At 41.2% G+C, this 22,264-nt stretch overlaps 1 protein-coding gene across 1 annotated transcript in view; it reads left to right on the top strand.

Moving 5' to 3' along the window:
- The window catches only part of SUGCT (succinyl-CoA:glutarate-CoA transferase), a 776,171-nt gene that overhangs the window by 146,602 nt on the left and 607,305 nt on the right, over nt 1-22,264 (top strand). Inside the window, exon 9 of the mRNA XM_040259493.1 lies at nt 3,879-3,974. Within this exon, the coding sequence (XP_040115427.1) occupies nt 3,879-3,974 (96 nt within the window). The remainder of the gene's footprint in view (nt 1-3,878; nt 3,975-22,264) is intronic.

The raw sequence follows: 22,264 nt of genomic DNA, 5'->3' as shown, positions 1-22,264 counted from the left end.
TTTATCTTCATTTTGGTAGAAGTAAAACAAAGTGATGGACATCATGGGGCTGCTTTGGGAAATGGACATATTCTTCTTCAAACCTTCTGGGGCTGTGCCCTTTGAGATCCACACTGACCACCCCATTAGTTTTCTGGTTAAATGCAAAGAATATCAGGACCCATTATTTGATCTAAAATAATAATTTTGTTGTCAGAATGATTATTATTAAGCCAAAGTTGGTTGTTTTGTTTAGATGAAACCATATAAAGGCAACATTCTGAGTAAATTATATGGCATCCACATGATGAAATAATGAGCCTAAGTTTAGGGGATGAAAATAATGATCTAATGCAATATTTAGAATGGGTATACAGTATGTAGTTATTAACCTAAAAGTCACATCCTGTATTCTTTTGATCTGTGGAAAATTTGTCATTAATTGCCAGGAAGCCTCTGATTTTTTCATACAAAATCACGTCATAGCTGTTGACTCTCTCCCCTTTCTCCTACTTTAAAATACGTCTTTGTAAATAGTAGATTACTTTCAGATCTGGAATGCCCCTTTTAAACATTGGGTTGCTAAGTTTAGCCCTGTTGCTCTCTTTTTAAAAATAGAATTCCACCCCCCCCCCCAGACTTCCCTTCTGAGTTCTCACTGACAAATCATACTTTGTTTTTTGATGGCAGCTTGTGTAAAATCTTATTTAACCTTCCTCCCTGGTGGGAAGCTGCTAGTTTTGAAAAACTTCTTGTTTCCATGAGCTACTGTTGTGTGGAGAAAATGAATATGATCTTCCACTTGGAAACAGTCTGTGAGATGAAGTCTGACCCTTCGTTCAAACTCAGTCTCCTTGATGCTATTCTTATTAAACAGTTGTCAAAGACAGAAACACAGAAGTCAAAATTGAGAAGAAAGAATGAGGTAGTAAGGCAAGAAGTGAGGAAGCTAGGCTGACCTCTAGCCTGGCATCCAGCCCATGGTTATCCCTGGTAACTGTCTCAGAACCATCTGAGAGCTTCACATTAACCTGTGACCAGCGGTACTGATGAACCTATTTTCTGATCAGGAATAGCGAGGCAGACGTAGAGAATGGACTTGCGCACACAGCAGGGGAAGGAGAGGGTGCCATGAATTGGGAAAGCAGCACTGACATTTATCCACTGTCATGGGTAAAGTAGCTGGCTAGGGGGAGCTGCTGTATAGCACGGGGAGCTCAGCTTGGTGCTCGGTGACGACCTAAGTGAGTGGGATGGGGGTGGATGGGAGGGAGGCTCACGAGGGACGGGATGTGTGTGTACTTATAGCTGGTTCACGTTGTTGTATAGCAGAACCTAACACAACATTGTTAAGCAATTATCCTCCAATTAAACAACAACAACAACAACAGCAATAACAAACACACAAACAAAAACCTGTGACCATTCAGTCAGCCCACAGGTTGATGCAGTCCTTTCTGTTGCTGGCCTGTTGACTATCACTTGACTTTGAAATTAGAAAAGTGAAACTGGCAAGCCCTATGTGACTTTTTGCTTGCAGGGAATCACCTTTATTAATGTGAATTCTTGACCTCCGGTGGCACCATAGCTCCTTAGAGAGTGACTTTCACTAGACCTTTTTGAAAGCAACAACACCTCTACTCCCCAACATAGCTATTATCAAAGAGGCACCTTTCTTACAGTAAAACTTCAAACTTGAGAAAATGTCCCCAATTTCAGGAAGAGCCTTCATGGGAAAATGACTTCTGATGCATCCCTGGTGTCTTTTCTTCTGCTACATTGTCAAGAAATATAATATAGTCAGAGGTATAGACCTTGGGAGCAAATTTAGACCATTTACTAATTTGCAAATTGTGTTCTATGTTCACATTTCTTAGGGTGGCATTGTAAGGTCGTCTGTACTTCAGCCAGTCCTTGGGGGGGTATTAGTTGCTTGTGTATTATTTATACATTATTTGGTTTGATACAGGAATTATGCCCTTTTTTTTTAGATAAAAAAGTTTTGAAACTAGTTTGGGTCTAATGCCCAAGATTTTATAGAGAAAGTGTCTAAAGGTCAATGAGGTTAAATTATATACTTACAGTTGACAGAAATTAGGAACCATGAATCTGGACTTCCCATCCAGTACATTTTTTACTACAAAATGTTGATTTGATTTTCCATTTTGAAAGACACAGAAGTGATCTGTGAAATGGTGATTAGCACCAGGCAGCCCCGGGCAGCCCTGGAATGCTCCATGGTTCAAATGCCCAAGACCAGATGGAGGTCCAGAAGTGGATGACTCAAAGTTTATTAGTTTTGCCACCTGGGCAGTACAGCCAAACCAGCTGCCACAAGGCAGTTCCAATTTCAGCAGAGCAGTAAATGAACATAAAAGTGAGTGTAAATCCCAAGAAAAAAGTAAAGTAAAGGAGAATGACTGCTGCTGTTGCGAGGAGATTCATCCAGGCTGCTGCTGCTGCTAAGGCGCTTCAGTCGTGTCCGACTCTGTGCGACCCCATAGACGGCAGCCCACCAGGCTCCCCCGTCCCTGGGGTTCTCCAGGCAAGAACACTGGAGTGGGTTGCCATTTCCTTCTCCAATGCATGAAAGTGAAAAGTGAAAGTGAAGTCGCTCCGTTGTGTCCAACTCTTTGAGACTCCATGGACTATAGACTACGAGACTCCTCCATCCATGGGATTTTCCAGGCAAAAGTACTGGAGTGGGGTGCCATTGCCTTCTCTGCATCCAGGCTGAGCCCCCCATTTATAACTCTTGTAGGAGACACAGCTCCCAAGCCAGGTAGAGGGAAAGGACAGGTTGCAGAACCAAGCCCTGAAAAAAACCATCCCTTGAGTTGCTCCACAAGCCAGTCTCAATTTGTGATGTTTCTTTTGTTGGCTTGGTAGATTCCTGAGCACATCTGATGATAATAGAATAAGAAAAGCCAGCCTATGCAATATCATGATGGTGCTGTGAGGCCAGAAGCTTTTTTTCCTTCAAACTGTGGAAAGTTGTTATTTGATCACCTCCTTTCCATAGTTCTGGGCCCTTGCAGGCATTGATAATCATTGGAACATAAGCCCTTTGTGGCAGGTCACCAGGAATCAAGTCATTATCCTTATATGGAGTTTAATAATTACAGGTTTTCAATTTCTGTATATGAAATACTGCAAGAGTCAGAGGTTGACCCTACAGTTTTAGATGACCCTTTAAGAGATCTGTAGTTCTTGAAAGCTGAAACAAGTATAATAATGAGGATATGGGCCTAGGGCCATTTTGAAAGAAGTCTGGTAATTTTTATTTGAGAATGATTAATTAATTAATTTAAAAAGATAAATAATCTTGATCCTCTGTCCCAGGAAGAATGCTTTGGGCAAAAGGAACAGAAAGCTTGACTGAACCGACTTAACAAAATAGAGGTTTATTATTATTTTTTCTTGTTATGAGAAGTTTAGAGGGTTGTGGCACCTGATCAGTTCATTTGCCCAATGATGATGCAGGCTCTTTGTATGTCATCTTGATGGAAAGAAAAAGGGGAAAGTAATATACTAGTTGCTGATGTATTTTGCAATGACTTTGATGCTGAAGGTTGGACCAGGGTTCCATCCACTGGGTCAACTTCTGCCTTCAGATGATCTTTTCAGGAGCGGGTGTTTCTGTGTTTATATTTCTCAGTTGACCATTACTCAGGACTTAGTCTCACGCAGTAATGTAATACTGCTCTGTTTTTCTTTGTGTGATGAAAGTGTGGTTGCCTGCATATTTTCTAACCAAGCAGAACAGTTTTCTCTTTCTGTTTTTTTCCTTTTACAGTGACATGAAGTGAAATCAAATGAGAATGTTCCTATTATGACCTTTTATTTATAAGTAGAAATGAACAAGCTTCTTCTTCTTTCTTTTCTTTTTTTCCTGGTAGGTGGCGTGTTTGACCCAGGTAGCTGCTAATTATCTTATTGGCCAAAAGGAAGCAAAAAGATGGGGGACAGCTCATGGCAGTATTGTTCCTTACCAGGTAAGAAGACAACAATAAGGATCAGGCTACTAGAATCTGCAGTTTTGTATGACATGAGTTTAAGAAATGATTATACAGAGTGAAGTAAGCCAGAAAGAAAAACACCAATACAGTATACTGACACATATATATGGAATTTAGAAACATGGTAATGATGACCCTGTATGCGAGACAGCAAAAGAGACACAGATGTATAGAACGGACTTTTGGACTCTAAGGGAGAGGGAGAGGGTGGGATGATTTGGGAGAATGGCTTTGAAACATGTATACTATCATGTAAGACATGAAGTGCCAGTCTATGTTCGATACAGGATACAGGATGCTTGGGGCTGGTGCCTGGGGATGATCCAGAGAGATGATATGGGGTGGGAGGTGGGAGGGGGATTCAGGATTGGGAGTTCGTATACACTCGTGGTGGATTTATGTCAATGTATGGCAAAACCAATACAGTATTGTAAAGTAAAATAAAGTAAAAATAAAATAAAAAAAAGAAATGGTTCCCTCTTTTAAAAAAACAAAAAACTTTCAGTGTATTCTGTCATATATCTTTGACTCTAACAAGGTTCTGTTGTTCACTTCAAATTCTGTGTTTTGCACATTTCTTCATCAGAAGATTAGTAACAGGACACTTAAATGGATCAAAAGAACTTGCTGAAAGTGAGTGACTTTTGGATTCATATGATGGTTTGCTTTTGTTTTTCACCAAAAAGAAGCACTGATTATAGCCATTTTATAAAGCCTGGTCTGTTCATCATGTCAATTAAAAACCAAATGTTACCTACCCCAGCTGACAGTAATATTCTCACAGGCATGGAGAAAGATGAAAATTTGCGGGTGCCAGATCTTCAGTTTTTGAGCAAAGCAGATGGTTCAGGAACTGCTGTTCTTTATTAAGTGTCTAAACTTGTCCTCAGAAATTCTTGACTTTGGCTAGTGTGAATGAATATGTGAAGAAACCATGATCTTTCAAAAATAAAAACAAAAACTCGTGTTCAGCCTCTTCAACAGAGGACAATGTTGGAAACCAGAGTAATTCATTTCAAATGATGGCTATTCAGGCTGCAGTTTTTGATACATATGGACAAAGTATCTTTGAGTTGTAAGGTTTTCCAGTAAAATTCCAAATCACAGCATATAAGGAGGTGTTCACCATATTCAAGTTTAAGGTGTATAGTCTATTTTTTGCTTATTTTAAAAGTTAGAATGTCTTTAAAAAATGCTTTATATACACCTCAGTATCCCTCCTGGGTGTTTATACTGAGAGCTCTGGTTCTTTGGTGTGCTTCTCAACTATTTCTCTTTGAGGTAAAAAAAAATTTAGAATCCTTGGCTTTTATTATTATAGGTAAGAGATATGGAAGACTGTGTGTGTGTGTGTGTGTATTTCTATTCTTGGAAGACAGAACATGTACTTTTGCTTCTTGAATTGTCCCAGTAACATAAAATGGGATACTGTGCTTATTTGATCAGTTGATTGCAGCTTTATAATCTATAAGAAATAAGAGAAGATTGACTAGTCTTTCCTCAGAAGCCCAGAATTAATTTGTTTCCTCTTGGTGGAGAACGAGTTCAGCACTGTGATTAAGGAATAAATGCAAATTTAGCTTGAATGAAACTAGCCTACCAAGATGGATCCTTGATATGCTTGTAGAAACTGGTCTGTTTTCAATTTTTAAAATAGATCTGGGAAATATTTTTATGGGTGAATTACAGGATAATTATGATTCAGTTTTCTGTAATAATTACAGCTTTGCATCTCATTTGTGTTGTCTGAGTTTTGAGCTGAAAGTCTATAATGGAAGATTTTGATGGTCTCAGGAACAGTTTAGGCATCCACTTCATTCCCCTCACTTTTGATTGAACCCTATCTGAGGGATCAGGGACCTCAAATGTATGAAATAGAAATTTTTGAAAAGTAATGCTCTTTGATTGGTGTATTATTTTGTATACATGTAGTGTTTAACGCCTTAGGCTGATCATCCACTTGAGCTCTTTCCTCCCTGTTTTTTGTCTGCCACCTTGTTGAAAATGGGGCTTCCTTGGTAGCTCAGTTGGTAAAGAATCCCCCTGCAATGTGGGAGACCTGGGTTTGATCCCTGGGTTGGGAAGATCCCCTGGAGAAGGCAAAGGATACCACTCCAGTATTCTGGCCTGGAGAATTCCATGGCCTGCATAGTCCATGGGGTCATGAAGAGCAGGACACAACTGAGCAACTTTCACTTTTTGTTGAATATAAGTAGATTAAACAAGGCTTCCCAGGTGGCTCAGTGGTAAAGAATCCACCTGCTAGTGCAGGAGATGCAGGTTCAGTCCCTGGTGGGGAAGATCCTCTGGAGAAGGAGGTGGTAACCTTCTCCAGTATTGTTACCTGGAAAATCCCATGGACAGAGGAGCCTGGCAGGCTACAGTCCATGTGGTCACGAAGAGTCACACAACTTAGCGACTAAACAACAAAAACACAGTTATCAATGGGGCCACTCCTCTTTTGATATATGACTACCATGATTGTTGTTGTTGTTGTTGAGTCGCTAAGTTGTGTCGGATTCTTTGTGACCCGATGGACTGCAGCACACCAGACTTCCTTGTTCTTCACCATCTCCCGGAGCTTGCTCAGACTCATGTGCATTGAATCACTATGCCATCCAACCATCTTATCCTCTGTCGTTCCCTTCTTCTCCTGCCTTCAGTCTTTCCCAACATCAGGGTCTTTTCTAATGAATCGGCTCTACGCGTCAGGTGGCTAAAGTTTTGAAGCTTCAGCTTCAGCATCAGTCCTTCCAATGAACATTCAGGACTGATTTCCTTTAGGACTGACTGGTTTGATCTCCCTTCAGTCCCAGGGACTACCATGATAATCTCTTAATTTAATAGCACATATGTATCCCAAACTGTCTCCCAGAACTCTTCAATATCCTGGGAGCCTCTGTTTGCATGTTCTCCTCTGTTTTCTGGGCTCATGATACATACTCATCTCCAATAACTATAATTATCCTCTCTAGTATTATAGACGATCCATTCACAAGTACGCTAAAAGCATAGGAGATTATATTAAATATTTTGAAGAAAAATGGAGTTCTTTTATAGATGAAAGTTATACACTCTCCATTAGGACTCTCACCTCTAATAGAAGTATACTGAGCCATCTCTGTATTCCTGAGAAGACTCCCTCTCCCCCAGTCCATATTACCTGCTGCAGGACTTGAGGGAGCTCACCGAGTTACATGCATTCTTTCAGCTGCACTGTTGCCTCCACAATCAGTATAAACTGCCCAAGAGACCAACCTGGAGAATGAGACCACAGCCGCAATATCCTTCCCTTACAAGACTGCCAGAATGAGTTCTGTTGTTCCGTACACATTTGCCTCCGTCATTGCCAGGACTCTGAGCCTTCCAGGCCATCTGTTATCACCTGGACAATGACTCCCAAATGGCTCTGTTCACCTCTTCCTTTGACCCAGTCATTTCTTCTGTCATCAGTCTTGGTGGTCTAGGATCCACGTAGCAAACCAAAGCAACAGCCTGGCTTCTCATAGCCTCCTGTTGCTCTTAATGATCTTTCCCGGTTGATACGCATGGATCCCAACCACTTATCTCTCTTAAAGGTGAACACGAATCATTTGGAAGTCCTGTTAAGATGGTGATTCTGTTTCTAGGCAATGTTGATGTTGCCCATCACAATGATAAGATTGTAGATCTAGGCCTTCCTATTTTTGATGAGTACACCATCTCATTTATATTCCACTGGCAAATCCCAGTGCTAATTGGATGTAATAGTCCATCTAGTCTGTGCCTGTGCTGAAGTGCTGAATATGGCTGGAAAAAACCTAACTACCATGTTATGTTCTCACTCTCAATTCAAGGCTATCTCTCCATCTTAGAAATCTAGCTATATTCACCTACATATGTATCATCTCTCTCGGAGGTGAGACGATTTCACACCTCTCTCTTGAAATTTTCCTCTTCTCTCCTCATCCTTAGCCAAAGACTTTGTCTCATATGACACTAAAAGTTGATGCAACCGGAAGAGAACTGCTTCCTTTTGGTTCTCAAGACAGCATTGCCTCTTATCACAGTGCATGAACCCCCCTTTCATGTTTTTAGCTCCCTAAAGACATTGGGAAGCATCTCCCCCAAAAGATGTCCTTTTCACTATAGGAGACTGGAATGCAAAAGTAGGAAGTCAAGAAACACCTGGAGTAATAGGCAAATTTGACCTTGGAATACGGAATGAAGCAGGGCAAAGGCTAATAGAGTTTTGCCAAGAGAATGCACTGGTCATAGCAAACACCCTCTTCCAACAACACAAGAGAAGACTCTACACATGGACATCACCAGATGGTCAACACTGAAATCAGATTGATTATATTCTTTGCAGCCAAAAATGGAGAAGCTCTAAACAGTCAGCAAAAACAAGACTGGGAGCTAACTGTGGCTCAGATCATGAACTCCTTATTGTCAAATTCAGACTTAAATTGAAGAAAGTAGGGAAAATCACTAGACCATTCAGGTATGACCTAAACCAAATCCTTATGATTGTACAGTAGAAGTGAGAAATAAAGATAGACAGAGTGCCTGATGAACTATGGACTGAGGTTCGTGACATTGTACAGGAGACAGGATCAAGACCATCCCCATAGAAAAGAAATGCAAAAAAGCAAAATGGTTGTCTGAGGAGGCCTTACAAATAGCTGTGAAAAGAAGAGAGTTCAGTTCAGTTCAGTTCAGTCGCTCAGTCATGACCGACTCTTTATGACCCCATGAATCACAGCACGCTAGGCCTCCCTGTCCATCACCACCTCCCAGATTTGACTCAAACTAATGTCCATCGAGTCGGTGATGCCATCCAGCCATCTCATCCTCGGTCGTCCCCTTCTCCTCCTGTCCCCAATCCCTCCCAGCATCAGTCTTTTCCAATGAGTCAACTCTTCGCATGAGGTGGCTAAAGTGCTGGAGTTTCAGCTTTAGCATCATTCCTTCCAAAGAAATCCCAGGACTTATCTCCTTTAGGATGCACTGGTTGGATCACCTTGCAGTCCAACGGACTCTCAAGAGTCTTCTCCAACACCAGAGTTCAAAATCATCCATTCCTCTGCACTCAGCTTTCTTCACAGTCCAACTCTCACATCCATACATGACCACTGGAAAAACTACAGCCTTGACTAGACGGAACTTTGTTGGCAAAGTAATGCCTCTGCTTTTTAACATGCTATCTAGGTTGGTCATAAATTTCCTTCCAAGAAGTAAGTGTCTTTTAAATTGCTGGCTGCAATCACAATCTGCAGTGATTTTGGAGCCCCCCAAAATAAAGTCTGACACTGTTTGCACTGCTTCCCCATCTATTTCCCATGAAGTGATGGGACCAGATGACATGATCTTCATTTTCTGAATGTTGAGCTTTAAGCCAACTTTTTCACTCTCCTCTTTTACTTTCATCAAGAGGCTTTTTAGTTCCTCTTCACTTTCTGCCATAACGGTGGTGTCATCTGCATATCTGAGGTTATTGATATTTCTCCCAGCAATCTTGTGCTTCTTCCAGCCCAGGGTTTCTCATGATGTACGCTGCATAGAAGTTAAATAAGCAGGGTGACAATATACAGCCTTGATGTACTCCTTTTCCTATTTGGAACCAGTCTGTTGTTCCATGTCCAGTTCTAACTATTGCTTCCTGACCTGCATATAGGTTTCTCAAGAGGCAGGTCAGGTGGTCTGGTATTCCCATCTCTTGAAGAATTTTCCACAGTTTATTGTGATCCACACAGTCAAAGGCTTTGGCTTACTCAATAAAGCAGAAATAGATGTTTTTCTGGAACTCTCTTGCTTTTTCCATGATCCAGCGGATGTTGGCAATTTGATCTCTGGTTCCTCTGCCTTTTCTAAAACCAGCTTGAAACATCTGGAAGTTCATGGTTCATGTATTGCTGAAGCCTGGCTTGGAGAATTTTGAGCATTACTTTACTAGCAGGTGAGATGAGTGCAATTGTGCGGTAGTTTGAGCATTCTTTGGCACTGCCTTTCTTTGGGATTGGAATGAAAACTGACCTTTTCCAGTCCTGTGGCCAAGGCTGAGTTTTCCAAATTTGCTGGGATATTGAGTGCAGCACTTCCACAGCATCATCTTTCAGGATTTGAAATAGCTCAACTGGCATTCCATCACCTCCACCAGTTTTGTTTGTAGTGATGCTTTCTAAGGCTCACTTGACTTCACATTCCAAGATGTCTGGCTCTAGGTGAGTGACCACACCATCGTGATTATCTGGGTCATGAAGATCTTTTTTATACAGTTCTTCTGTGTATTCTTGGCAGCTCTTCTTAATATCTTCTGCTTCTGTTAGGTCCATACCAGTTGTGTCCTTTATTGAGCCCATCTTTGCATGAAATGTTCCCTTGGTATCTCTAATTTTCTTGAAGAGATCTCTAGTCTTTCCCATTCTGTTGTTTTCCTCTATTTCTTTGCATTGATTGCTGAGGAAGGCTTTCTTATCTCTTCTTGCTATTCTTTGGAACTCTGCATTCAGATGCTTATATCTTTCCTTTTCTCCTTTGCTCTTCACCTCTCTTCTTTTCACAGCTATTTGCAAGCCTCCTTAGACAACCATTTTGTCTTTTTTCATTTCTTTTCCATGGGGATGGTCTTGATCCCTGTATCCTGTACAATGTCACGAACCTCAGTCCATAGTTCATCAGGCACTCTATCTATCAGATCTAGTCCCTTAAATCTATGTCACTTCCACTGTATAATCATAAAGGAGTTGATTTAGGTCATACCTGAATGGTCTAGTGATTTTCCCTACTTTCTTCAATTTAAGTCTGAATTTCACAATACACAGTTCATGATCTGAGCCACAGTCAGCTCCCGGTCTTGTTTTTGCTGACTGTATAGAGCTTCTCCATCTTTGGCTGCAAAGAATATAATCAGTCTGATTTTGGTGTTGACCATCTGGTGATGTCCATGTGTAGAGTCTTCTCTTGTGTTGTTGGAAGAGGGTGTTTGCTATGACCAGTGCGTTCTCTTGGCAAAACTCTATTAGCTTTTGCCCTGCTTCATTCCATATTCCAAGGCCAAATTTGTCTGTTACCCCAGGTGTTTCTTGACTTCCTACTTTTGCATTCCAGTCCCCTATAATAAAAAGGACATCTTTTTTGTGTGTTAGTTCTAAAAGGTCTTGTAGGTCTTCATAGAACCATTCAACTTCAGCTTCTTCAGCGTTACTGGTTGAGTCATAGGCTTGGATTACTGTGATATTGAATGGTTTGCCTTGGAGATGAACAGAGATCATTCTGTCGTTTTTGAGATTGCATCCAAGTACTGGGCTTCCCTGGTGGCTCAGAGGTTAAAACGTCTGCCTGGAATGCAGGAGACTGGGGTTTGATCCCTGGGTTGGGAAGATCCCCTAGAGAAGGAAATGGCAACCCACACCAGTACTCTTGCCTGGAGAATCCCATGGAGGGAGGAGCCTGGTAGGCTATAGTCCATGGGGTCGCAAAGAGTAGGACACGACTGAGCGACTTCACTTTCACTTTCTTTCACTGCATTTTGGACTCTTTCGTTCCATTATGGCTACGCCATTTCTTCTAACGGATTCCTGCCTGCAGTATTAGATATAATGGTCATCTGAGTTAAATTCACCCATTCCAGCCCATTTTAGTTTGCTGATTCCTAGAATGTTGACGTTCACTCTTGCCATCTCCTGTTTGACCACTTCCAATTTGCCTTGATTCATAGACCGAACATTCCAGATTCCTAGGCAATATTGCTCTTTATAATATCGGACCTTGCTTCTATCACCAGTCACATCCACAACTGGGTATTGTTTTTGCTTTGGCTCTATCCCTTCATTCTTTCTGGAGTTATTTCTCCACTGATCTCCAGTAGCATATTGGGCACCTACCGACCTGGGGAGTTCCTCTTTCAGTATCCTATCATTCTGCCTTTTCATACTGTTCATGGGGTTCTCAAGGCATACTGAAGTGGTTTGCCATTCCCTTCTCCAGTGGACCACATTCTGTCAGGCCTCTTCACCGTGACTCACCCGTCTTGGGTGGCCCCACAGGGAATGACTTAGTTTCATTGAGTTAGAGCAGGCTGTGGTCCGTGTGGTTAGATTGACTAGTTTTCTGTGATTATGGTTTCAGTGTGTCTGCCATCTGATGCCCTCTCACAACACTTACCATCTTACTTGGGTTTCTCTTACCTTGGATGTGGGATATCTCTTCACGGCCACTCCAGCAAAGCACAGCTGCTGCTCCTTACCTTGGATGAGGGGTATCTCCTCATTGCCAGCCCTCTTGACCTTGAACGTGGGGTAGATTCTCAAAGGAAAAGCAAAGGAGAAAAGGAAAGATATAAGCATCTGAATGCAGAGTTCTAAAGAATAGCAAGGAGAGATAAGAAAGCCTTCCTCAGCAATCAATGCAAAGAAATAGAGGAAAACAGCAGCACAGGAAAGACTAGAGATCTCTTCAAGAAAATTAGAGATACCAAGGGAACATTTCATGCAAAGATGGGCTCAATAAAGGACACAACTGGTATGGACCTAACAGAAGCAGAAGATATTAAGAAGAGCTGCCAAGAATACACAGAAGAACTGTATAAAAAAGATCTTCATGACCCAGATAATCACGATGGTGTGGTCACTCACCTAGAGCCAGACATCTTGGAATGTGAAGTCAAGTGAGCCTTAGAAAGCATCACTACAAACAAAACTGGTGGAGGTGATGGAATGCCAGTTGAGCTATTTCAAATCCTGAAAGATGATGCTGTGAAAGTGCTGCACTCAATATCCCAGCAAATTTGGAAAACTCAGCCTTGGCCACAGGACTGGAAAAGGTCAGTTTTCATTCCAATCCCAAAGAAAGGCAGTGCCAAAGAATGCTCAAACTACCGCACAATTGCACTCATCTCACCTGCTAGTAAAGTAATGCTCAAAATTCTCCAAGCCAGGCTTCAGCAATACATGAACCATGAACTTCCAGATGTTTCAAGCTGGTTTTAGAAAAGGCAGAGGAACCAGAGATCAAATTGCCAACATCCGCTGGATCATGGAAAAAGCAAGAGAGTTCCAGAAAAACATCTATTTCTGCTTTATTGAGTAAGCCAAAGCCTTTGACTGTGTGGATCACAATAAACTGTGGAAAATTCTTCAAGAGATGGGAATACCAGACCACCTGACCTGCCTCTTGAGAAACCTATATGCAGGTCAGGAAGCAATAGTTAGAACTGGACATGGAACAACAGACTGGTTCCAAATAGGAAAAGGAGTACATCAAGGCTGTATATTGTCACCCTGCTTATTTAACTTCTATGCAGCGTACATCATGAGAAACCCTGGGCTGGAAGAAGCACAAGATTGCTGGAAGAAATATCAATAACCTCAGATATGCAGATGACACCACCGTTATGGCAGAAAGTGAAGAGGAACTAAAAAGCCTCTTGATGAAAGTAAAAGAGGAGAGTGAAAAAGTTGGCTTAAAGCTCAACATTCAGAAAACGAAGATCATGTCATCTGGTCCCATCACTTCATGGGAAATAAATGGGGAAGCAGTGCAAACAGTGTCAGACTTTATTTTGGGGGGCTCCAAAATCACTGCAGATTGTGATTGCAGCCAGCAATTTAAAAGACACTTACTTCTTGGAAGGAAATTTATGACCAACCTAGATAGCATGTTAAAAAGCAGAGGCATTACTTTGCCAACAAAGTTCCGTCTAGTCAAGGCTGTAGTTTTTCCAGTGGTCATGTATGGATGTGAGAGTTGGACTGTGAAGAAAGCTGAGTGCAGAGGAATGGATGATTTTGAACTCTGGTGTTGGAGAAGACTCTTGAGAGTCCGTTGGACTGCAAGGTGATCCAATCAGTCCATTCTAAAGGAGATCAGTTCTGAATATTCATTGGAAGGACTGATGCTAAAGCTGAAGCTTCAGTTCTTTGGCTACCACAAATGAAGAATTGAGTCATTGGAAAAGACCCTGATGCTGGGAGGGATTGGGGGCAGAAGGAGAAGGGGACGACCGAGGATGAGATGGCTGGATGGCATCACTGACTCGATGGACAGGAGTTTGTGTAAACTCTGGGAGTTGGTGATGGACAGGGAGGCCTGGGGTGCTGTGATTCATGGCGTAGCACAGAGTCAGACACGACTGAGCAACTGTACTCAACTGAAAGGCATTGCTTGTGCTCTTGAAATCTTACATCCCCTGTGTTATCCATCAGTAAATAAAGGCATTGCTTGTGCACTTGAAATCTTCCATCCCCTGTGTTATCCATCAGTTTCCATCTTTTACCCTAAAAAAACCCTAGCCTTGGACACCGCCTTCGCCTAAACCTTAGTCCCGAACTCCAGGGCATGTCGTACTCCATTTACTGTCCTATTTCTTCATTCTCTTAATTGTATTACACGGCTCTCCAGCAGTGTTGGGTGGTGTCCCCTGGAAGGAAGCACTGCACCACAGCACTTGTGTTGCATAGTGCTATTTGTGCCTCACAGGTAAGGAGATCTTACAGCACCCTGAAACCTCAGGAGTCTGGGTGCTGTGGACTAGCTAGGGGAAGCCAACTTTCTCGATAGTTCATTCATAAGAATAGTCTTGTGCTTTATCCTGAACATATCAAATGTAAGGCCTTCAAAGAAAATTTTTCCTATAAATGGCTTGTTAATTCACATGGTAATATCTTTTAAATATAGCCCCCAAGACTTCCAATTCATGAGAGTGAAGAAAACAGTTATTCAGATAGTTACATAAAATCACGTCTCCTTTTCTTCTGTATGAGCTCACTCACCCAAGGAGTAGATCAAGAAGCAATGCCGTGTTATTTCTGGTAGGGACATTATACTGTATATTTAATTTGGCATAAGCAGAAACTTAGGCAGTAAATTCCAAGTTTGAAGAGATGCAGCACTTTACTTTCATTCCTTAGAAAAACGTCAAAATGATGTTAAATCGTAGCAGATTAGGTAACCTTGGGAATCTTTTTTTTTTTAACCCATGTTTAAGAGTTTTTAAAAAGCCAAAATGTGAATGACACACATTTGTTTCTTCTTGTATGAATTGTTTTTGTACCATAGTTGCACTAAAACATTTATTCACTGAAGTTTGAAAGTACAATTGAAGCAAGCATGATTGTAATGTATATCTTATTTAATTAATACATTGAGAATGACAGTAATAATAATCATGCTGGCTTTCACTGAACACATACCATGTAACTGGGATATATATGTGTATTTTTTTCTTTCTCATTTTACATGGATGAAATGGACATTTAGAGAGATAAAGCTGTAGCTGGGAAAGTCAAAGGGCCTGGGTTGAAACTATGATTTTCAGTTTTTAAAACTTGTTTCCTTTCTCACTGTAATCAAACTGTGGTTCTTTTGATGCTCCTCACAGTGTGGCTACCTGTCTTAGGTTCTTCCGCAAATAGAATTCTTCTGAGCTGTTTCTCTTTGACAAGGTGCATGTGAGCATGCTCAGTCATGTCTGACTCTTTGTGACCCCATGGATTATAGCCCACCAGGCTCCTCTGTCCATGGAATTCTCCAGGCAAGAATACTGGAGTGGGTTGCCATTTCCTTCCCTAGGGGATCTTCCTGAATGACCCAGGGGTTGAACCCACATCTCAGGTTCAGCCTCAGTCACAGGTGGATTCTTTACCACTTCAGCCATCTGTGAAGCTGCTCTTTGACAAACCCCCTGTTTATTATGAGTTTAGAGGGTCTCAAACCTAACTAGTGACCTGGCTATAGAAGGATATTTGAATTCTGAGCCGTGTGCCTCTGAGCTATGTGCCAGTTGTAGGCTGGGCATCTCTGAACTATGTGCCAGTTGTAGGCTCCCATCTACTGAGTTTTCATTCATACTTTCAAATGACTCCTGATAAATAAACCATAGTTTCTTGAGCCCCCTATGGAATAGATGCTGTTTTATTAATAGTTCAGGAAGCCTTCCAAATAAGGAAGAACCAGGCACTTGATTTCAAAGAACTCAGAGGCAATATAGCAAGTGCAGCTGAGAGGATTTGAGCTTTGCAGTCAGATAGACATGGGCTCCTAACTTGGCTTTGCCACTTAATGGCTGTGAAATCTTGGACAAGTCTTTTCTATCCCTGGTGTTAGCTGCTCCTATGCAAAAAAAGGTGATGGTGATAGTTGGTTCCATTTTCATTGATGCATTTAAATGAGATATACTGCATGCTCAGAGTTTTGTGTAGTACTTGACTCTAATAAGTGTTTGATGAAAGATGGTCTGTTACTATTTCTGTCGGTGAAATGATAATTATACCTTTTAAAAACAGTTTCTAGGAAACTATGAAATAGTTCCCTATTAATATGACCCATGACAGCTTAGGGGCAGAGTAAATAAACATATGTAGCTTATTTTCTTTCTTAATGGAATTTCCACTTTAATTTCTTCTTCTTTTTTTTCTTTTGAAAATAAAAAGGAGGATGATGTTCTGTGGTACTTTTCTGTTTTAAAAAAACCTATCCTCAGATCTTTTTTAGAAATTGTGTTATTGAGCCATTGCCCAAATGTAGCATTGTTGAAAGAAAGGCAGTTTGAAGAAAATCATATATAGCACCACCATTCAAATGTCGAAGGGAATAGGGCTTCTAGTTTACTGAAGTGTTTAGTTAATTAAGATTTACTGTAAATTCATACTTAATGATGGAGAAGGCGGTGGCAAGCCATTCCAGTACTCTTGCCTAGAAAATCCCATGGATGGAGGAGCCTCGTAGGCTGCAGTCCATGGGGTCGCACAGAGTCGGACACGACTGAAGCAACTTAGCAGCAGCAGCATACTTAATGAAATTAAACATGACAAAAATGATTTTCAAAAGTAATCCCTGAGGAGCCCACAAGGGAGCCTATTTCTATAAAAGATACATACCTACCTCTTTGAGAACCAAAAATTGTGGAGATTTCTCCTTCTGTTTTAAAAAGCCAGAGAATGACAGAATATTCTCAACATTTGTTCTTGTAACCTTAAGATTACAGTGAACTTTGATCATCTCTACCCAGTAAAAAATGCCTGAAGATTTTTTACTGGGAACAAAGGTGCAAGTGATAGCAAATAGGTTATGTTTCAGAGGTTTCTGCAAACTTTTGGAACTTAGCACTGATAAGTTAGAATATTCAAACTTTTTTTTTTTTTTTAATTTAAGGCATGAATTGTCTGAATTTCCCCTATCCCTTTTGTTCTAAAGGTTTTCTCCAGGTAGCTTTTGATTATTTGCTTTAAAGTTTATTTTTGTCTTAATCCTTATGAATCTGAGATTCTTCTTAAAACAAAACAAAATCATTTATTTGAAGATCTTGGTTACTTTGAAACCACTTGGCTAGGATTCTGCCACAGTCTTAAGAGCATAAGTAACTGGGCAGTCCAACAGGCAGATAAAATTAGGGCAGACATTTCAGCTACTGGCAAGATGGCTGCCACGCTTTCAGCTTCTCCTTAGAAAATCTTCAGCTTTCTCTGATTTAAAATAAAATCCCTAAATTTAAAAGATTAATAAATTAGGTAATATGATGTTTAAGGAGAGCATGTTGTACAAATAATAAACATATATTTGACTGTTCAAAAACTATTGCCATTTTTAAAAATCAGTATTGCCTGTGACTGATAAATATGGTCTCTTTAATGCATTTCACTAAGAGGTAAAATATAAAGTTGCACCATAAAGAAGGCTGAGTACTGAAGAGTTAATGCTTTTGAATTGTGGTGCTGGAGAAGACTCTTGAGAGTCCCTTGGATTGCAAGAAGAGCAAACCAGTCAATCCTAAAGGAAATCAACCCTGAATATTCATTGGAAGGACTGATGCTGAAACTGAAGCTGAAGCTCTGATACTTTGGCTACCTGATGTGGAGAACTGACTCATCGGAAAAGACCCTGATGTTGGGAAAGATTGAAGACAAAAGAAGGGGGCAGCAGAGGATGAGATGGTGAGATAGCATTACTGACTCAATGGACATGAATTTGAGCAAACCACAGGAGACAGTGGAGTACAGAGGAACCTGGGATGCTGCAGTCCACATGGTCACAAAGAGTTGGACACAACTTAATGACTGAACAACAACAATAAAAGTAAAAAGAGGCACAAGGAAAGGCATTGATTCACAAGGAATAAATCTGAAATTCATGTAGGATCTTACCAGTTTCTTTTGCATTCTCAATATTCTTCTCAATATATGTGCAGAATTGATGGGACTGTATGTTGTCTTATGCTTATCAAATTTGACTAAAATGATTCTAAATAATCAAATGCCACTTTGAATATTCAGCTAAGTAATAATATTATTGACTAAATAATATTGTATTATAATAATCAGTGTCATCACCATCAGTAACATTTATTAAATGATTGCTGTGTCTGTTATTAAGTATAAGTAATTTATATATATTAATTCTATCCTCACAGCAGCACTGTGGATTAAATATAGCTACCATCCTCACTCTCAGATGAGGAAACTGAGGCATGAGAGGTTAGGTAACTTGCCCGAAGTCACATGTAAGTGTGTAGCTGGGATTCAAACCAAGGTAGGTGGTTTAGTCACTAAGTCGTGTCCGACTTTTGTGACCCTGTGGACTATAGCCTGCCAGGCCCCTCTGTCCATGGGATTCTCCAGGCAAGCACACTGGAGTGGGTTGCCATTTCCTTCTCTAGCTGATATATAGGCAGATGATGTGATGCTACTTACTTCAACTGACATGTGTAGTTTCATTGTCTTCATCCAACTTTTGAGAAAGAATTATGTGACATTTTCTTTTACATAATTTCCTCTTTCGGACTGCCAAGAGCAATTGAAGAGGTATCAATAATTCTGTTGTTTACTCCTTACCAGGATCCTTAATTATGCCTTAATAGCAAATTTCATTTGGGAAATTATGTTGTACATCTTTTGAAGAAATCCTCTGATTGCCTATGCTAAATTTGTAGTAGATTTAAAAGCAAGTTATAGTGGAACAGCCATCTCCTGCTCCATCTATGTCATGGGAACAGTACTTTCCTTGAGCAGCAGAGGAGCTTGAGATGGCCATAGCTATTGTGAGGCTTATAGTTTCTGGTTTTCAAGTGGTATTTCTGTGAGTTTTGGAGGCTTTGGCAGGAATTGGGGTGGGAAGAAGTGAACGTGGGGAGGAGAGAAGGAGCATGGGGTAGGGCAGAAGCCAGATAGGCAGATCTGCAAGTACTCCAACCCCATTTCAATCAGAGCAGCTCCACTTTTTGTTCATTTGGAAAACAGGGTCCATCAGTTAACAATGATTATTTGTTATAGAACAAGTGACCTGTACTGAAGGTCCCACAGGACCAAAAAGTGTGTTTTTTACACATCTCTGTGTGTGTTTCCTTCTTGTTGGTGGTTCCTAGAATCAGTAAAGGGTCTAATCTAGCTGAGATGGAGGTTTTGGCAGGAGTTTGTATGAGGCCTCGCAGAGCCCCTCTGTGGAGGAGCACACATGTTACCTCCCAGCTGAGAGTCTAGCCCAGTATCTCTGTACAGAGGTCAAGGCTCTTTGCTTTCAAGTTGTGGTGCTGGAGAAGACTCTTGAGATCCCCTTGGACAGTAAGGAGATCAAACCAGTCAATCCTAAAGGAAATCAACCCTGAATTTTCATTGGAAGGACTGATGCTGAAGCTCCAATAATTTGGCCACCTGATGTGAACAGCTGACTCATTGGAAAAGAGCCTGGTACTGGGAAAGATTGAGGGCAAGAGGAGAAGGGGATGACAGAGGATGAGATGGTTAGATAGCATCACCGATTCAATGGACATAAGTTTGAACAAACTCCAGGAGATAGTGAAGGACAGAGAAGCCTGGTGGGCTGCAGTCCATGGGGTCACAAGGAGTCGGACACGACTTAGTGACTGAAAAGCTTGCAAGGCTCTTTGGCTCAGGTTAATCATGTGAGACTGGATTCCAGAAACAGTTGGACCTGGGGATGTCCAGGGCAAATGCTGTTGAAATCCTGAGTAGGTGTGTTTAGCACTGATACAGTACCCTGATGGCTCCCTGCTCAGGTGCAGTTTACCTGAGGGGAAAGAACTGTGTTCTGATGCGGTACAAATTACTCTTATAATATAACTCAGTATTGGGCCCAAAAGCATACAATGAAAGAAAAGCTTATGATGTTAATTTCTGAAGTTAATGTATGTATGTTGGAGACTCGAGCACATCATGTCCACATATATAAATGTGGCTGTGAAATATGGTCTCTCCCCTCCTAGTTCTGTTTCTGGCATTTAGGGGAAGGGGTTTTGCTGCAGGGACTTTGCTCAGACAGAGGAGTTGCTCTGTGTGCAAGCTGAGTGGGGCTTAGTTCAGTTCAGTTCAGTTCAGTTCAGTCGCTCAGTCGTGTCCTACTCTTTGCGACCCCATGAATCGCAGCACGCCAGGCCTCCCTGTCCATCACCAACTCCTGGAGTTTACGCAAACTCCTGTCCATCGAGTCAGTGTTGCCATCCAGCCATCTCATCCTCAGTCATCCCCTTCTCCTCCTGCCCCCAATCCCTCCCAGCATCAGGGTCTTTTCCAATGAGTCAACTCTTCACATGAGGTGGCCAAAGTATTGGACTTTCAGCTTTAGCATCAGTCCTTCCAATGAACACCCAGGACTGATCTCCTTCGGAATGGACTGGTTGGATCTCCTTGCAGTCCAAGGGACTCTCAAGAGTCTTCTCCAATACCACAGTTCAAAAGCATCAATTCTTCAGTGCTCAGCTTTCTTCACAGTCCAACTCTCACATCCATACATGACCACTGGAAAACCATAGCCTTGACTAGATGGACCTTTGTTGGCAAAGTAATGTCTCTGCTTTTGAATATGCTATCTAGGTTGGTCATAACTTTCCTTCCAAGGAGTAAGAGTCTTTTAATTTCATGGCTGCAGTCACCATCTGCAGTGATTTTGGAGTCCAAAAAATAAAGTCTGACACTGTTTGCACTGTTTCCCCATCTATTTCCCATGAAGTGATGGGACCAGATGCCATGATCTTAGGTTTTTCAAAAATCATGTTAATAATTCATTTGACGTAATTTTATTTTATAATTATTTAAAATTTTTTTAATTGGGGTATAGTTGATTTATGTTGTGTTAGTTTTAGGTATACAGTAAAGTAAATCAGTTACACATACACACGTATGCACCCTTTTTTAGATTCTTTTCCCATATCGGCTGTTACAGAGCGCTGAGTAAAGTCCCCTGTGCTATATACAGCAGGTTCTTATTGGTTTTCTATTTGATACATGCTCGTGCTCAGTCACTTCAGTTGTGTCTGACTCTTTGCGACCCTATGCACTGCAGCATGCGAGGCTTCTCTACCCATGAGATTCTCCAGGCAAGAATACTGGAGTGGGTTGCCAGGGGATCTTCCCGAAACCTGAATTTCCTATGTCTCCTGCACCGTAGGTGGATTCTTTATCCATTGATTCATTTGGGAAGTCCACTTTATACATATTAGCGTGTATATGTCAATCCTAGTCTTCATTCTCCTAATTTTAACTGGGAAATTATTTTCAAGTGTGTCTTGCCTCTTCTCTTTCTTGAGTGTGAAAGCAGGTGTGAAATGCCAGGTCTTTGTCACTTCATGGAGCAGTGGCATTGGAATTACATGGAGGCTTGTTAGAAATGTTAGATTTCTGTTTATTCTACTGAACTAGAATCTGAGCTTTAACAAGATCTCCAGGTGATGTATTTTCATGTTAGATTTTAAGAAGTCAGCTCTCAAGTGTATGAGAAATTCTTTTGGTCATTGCACTATGAGTCCACTAGATGTCATTCTTGTAACCTGGTAATAGGAAGGCCACCCCCCCCCCCAACCCCGGCCCCGCAAAGTGGGAACTTGGAAGAATCTGTGAATATGAACATGTTAATAGCTGATTTCCTCCCCATCCATAGAGCTACTGATACACATATTGATTATGTAAGGTAAAATTACTCTTCTTGGTGGTTCACAGTCCTGGAGAGAGAGTCCTAGGAATGATTTTCATTTTGTGGAATTAGCACTCGTGCCTTCCATTTTCCCCTCCTTTAAGCCTCCTGTTGCTTGGGTGAGTTCTGTCATTATATAACCTTAGCATAGGCCTATGCTGCCAGTTTCTCTGACTGACTGGTTCACTTAGAGAACAGCATCTTGGCCTGCTCAAAACAGTGACACAGACTAAATGGACAGGTTTGATCTCTGTAGAAATGATTGAGAGCAGAAAGAAAGCAAGGCTGTATTCTGAAATTATCATCCCCCTCTGTGTGATTGTTGGAGGAAGGGCAGACCTTTCTGAATTCTTGGGGATATCTCAGAG

The sequence above is a fragment of the Oryx dammah genome, unplaced genomic scaffold (genome assembly GCF_014754425.2).
Source record: "Oryx dammah isolate SB20612 unplaced genomic scaffold, SCBI_Odam_1.1 HiC_scaffold_18, whole genome shotgun sequence".
Taxonomy (NCBI): Eukaryota; Metazoa; Chordata; class Mammalia; order Artiodactyla; family Bovidae; genus Oryx; species Oryx dammah.
The sequence above is the reverse complement of the archived record's forward strand: the minus strand, read 5'-3'. Positions and strand labels throughout refer to the sequence as shown.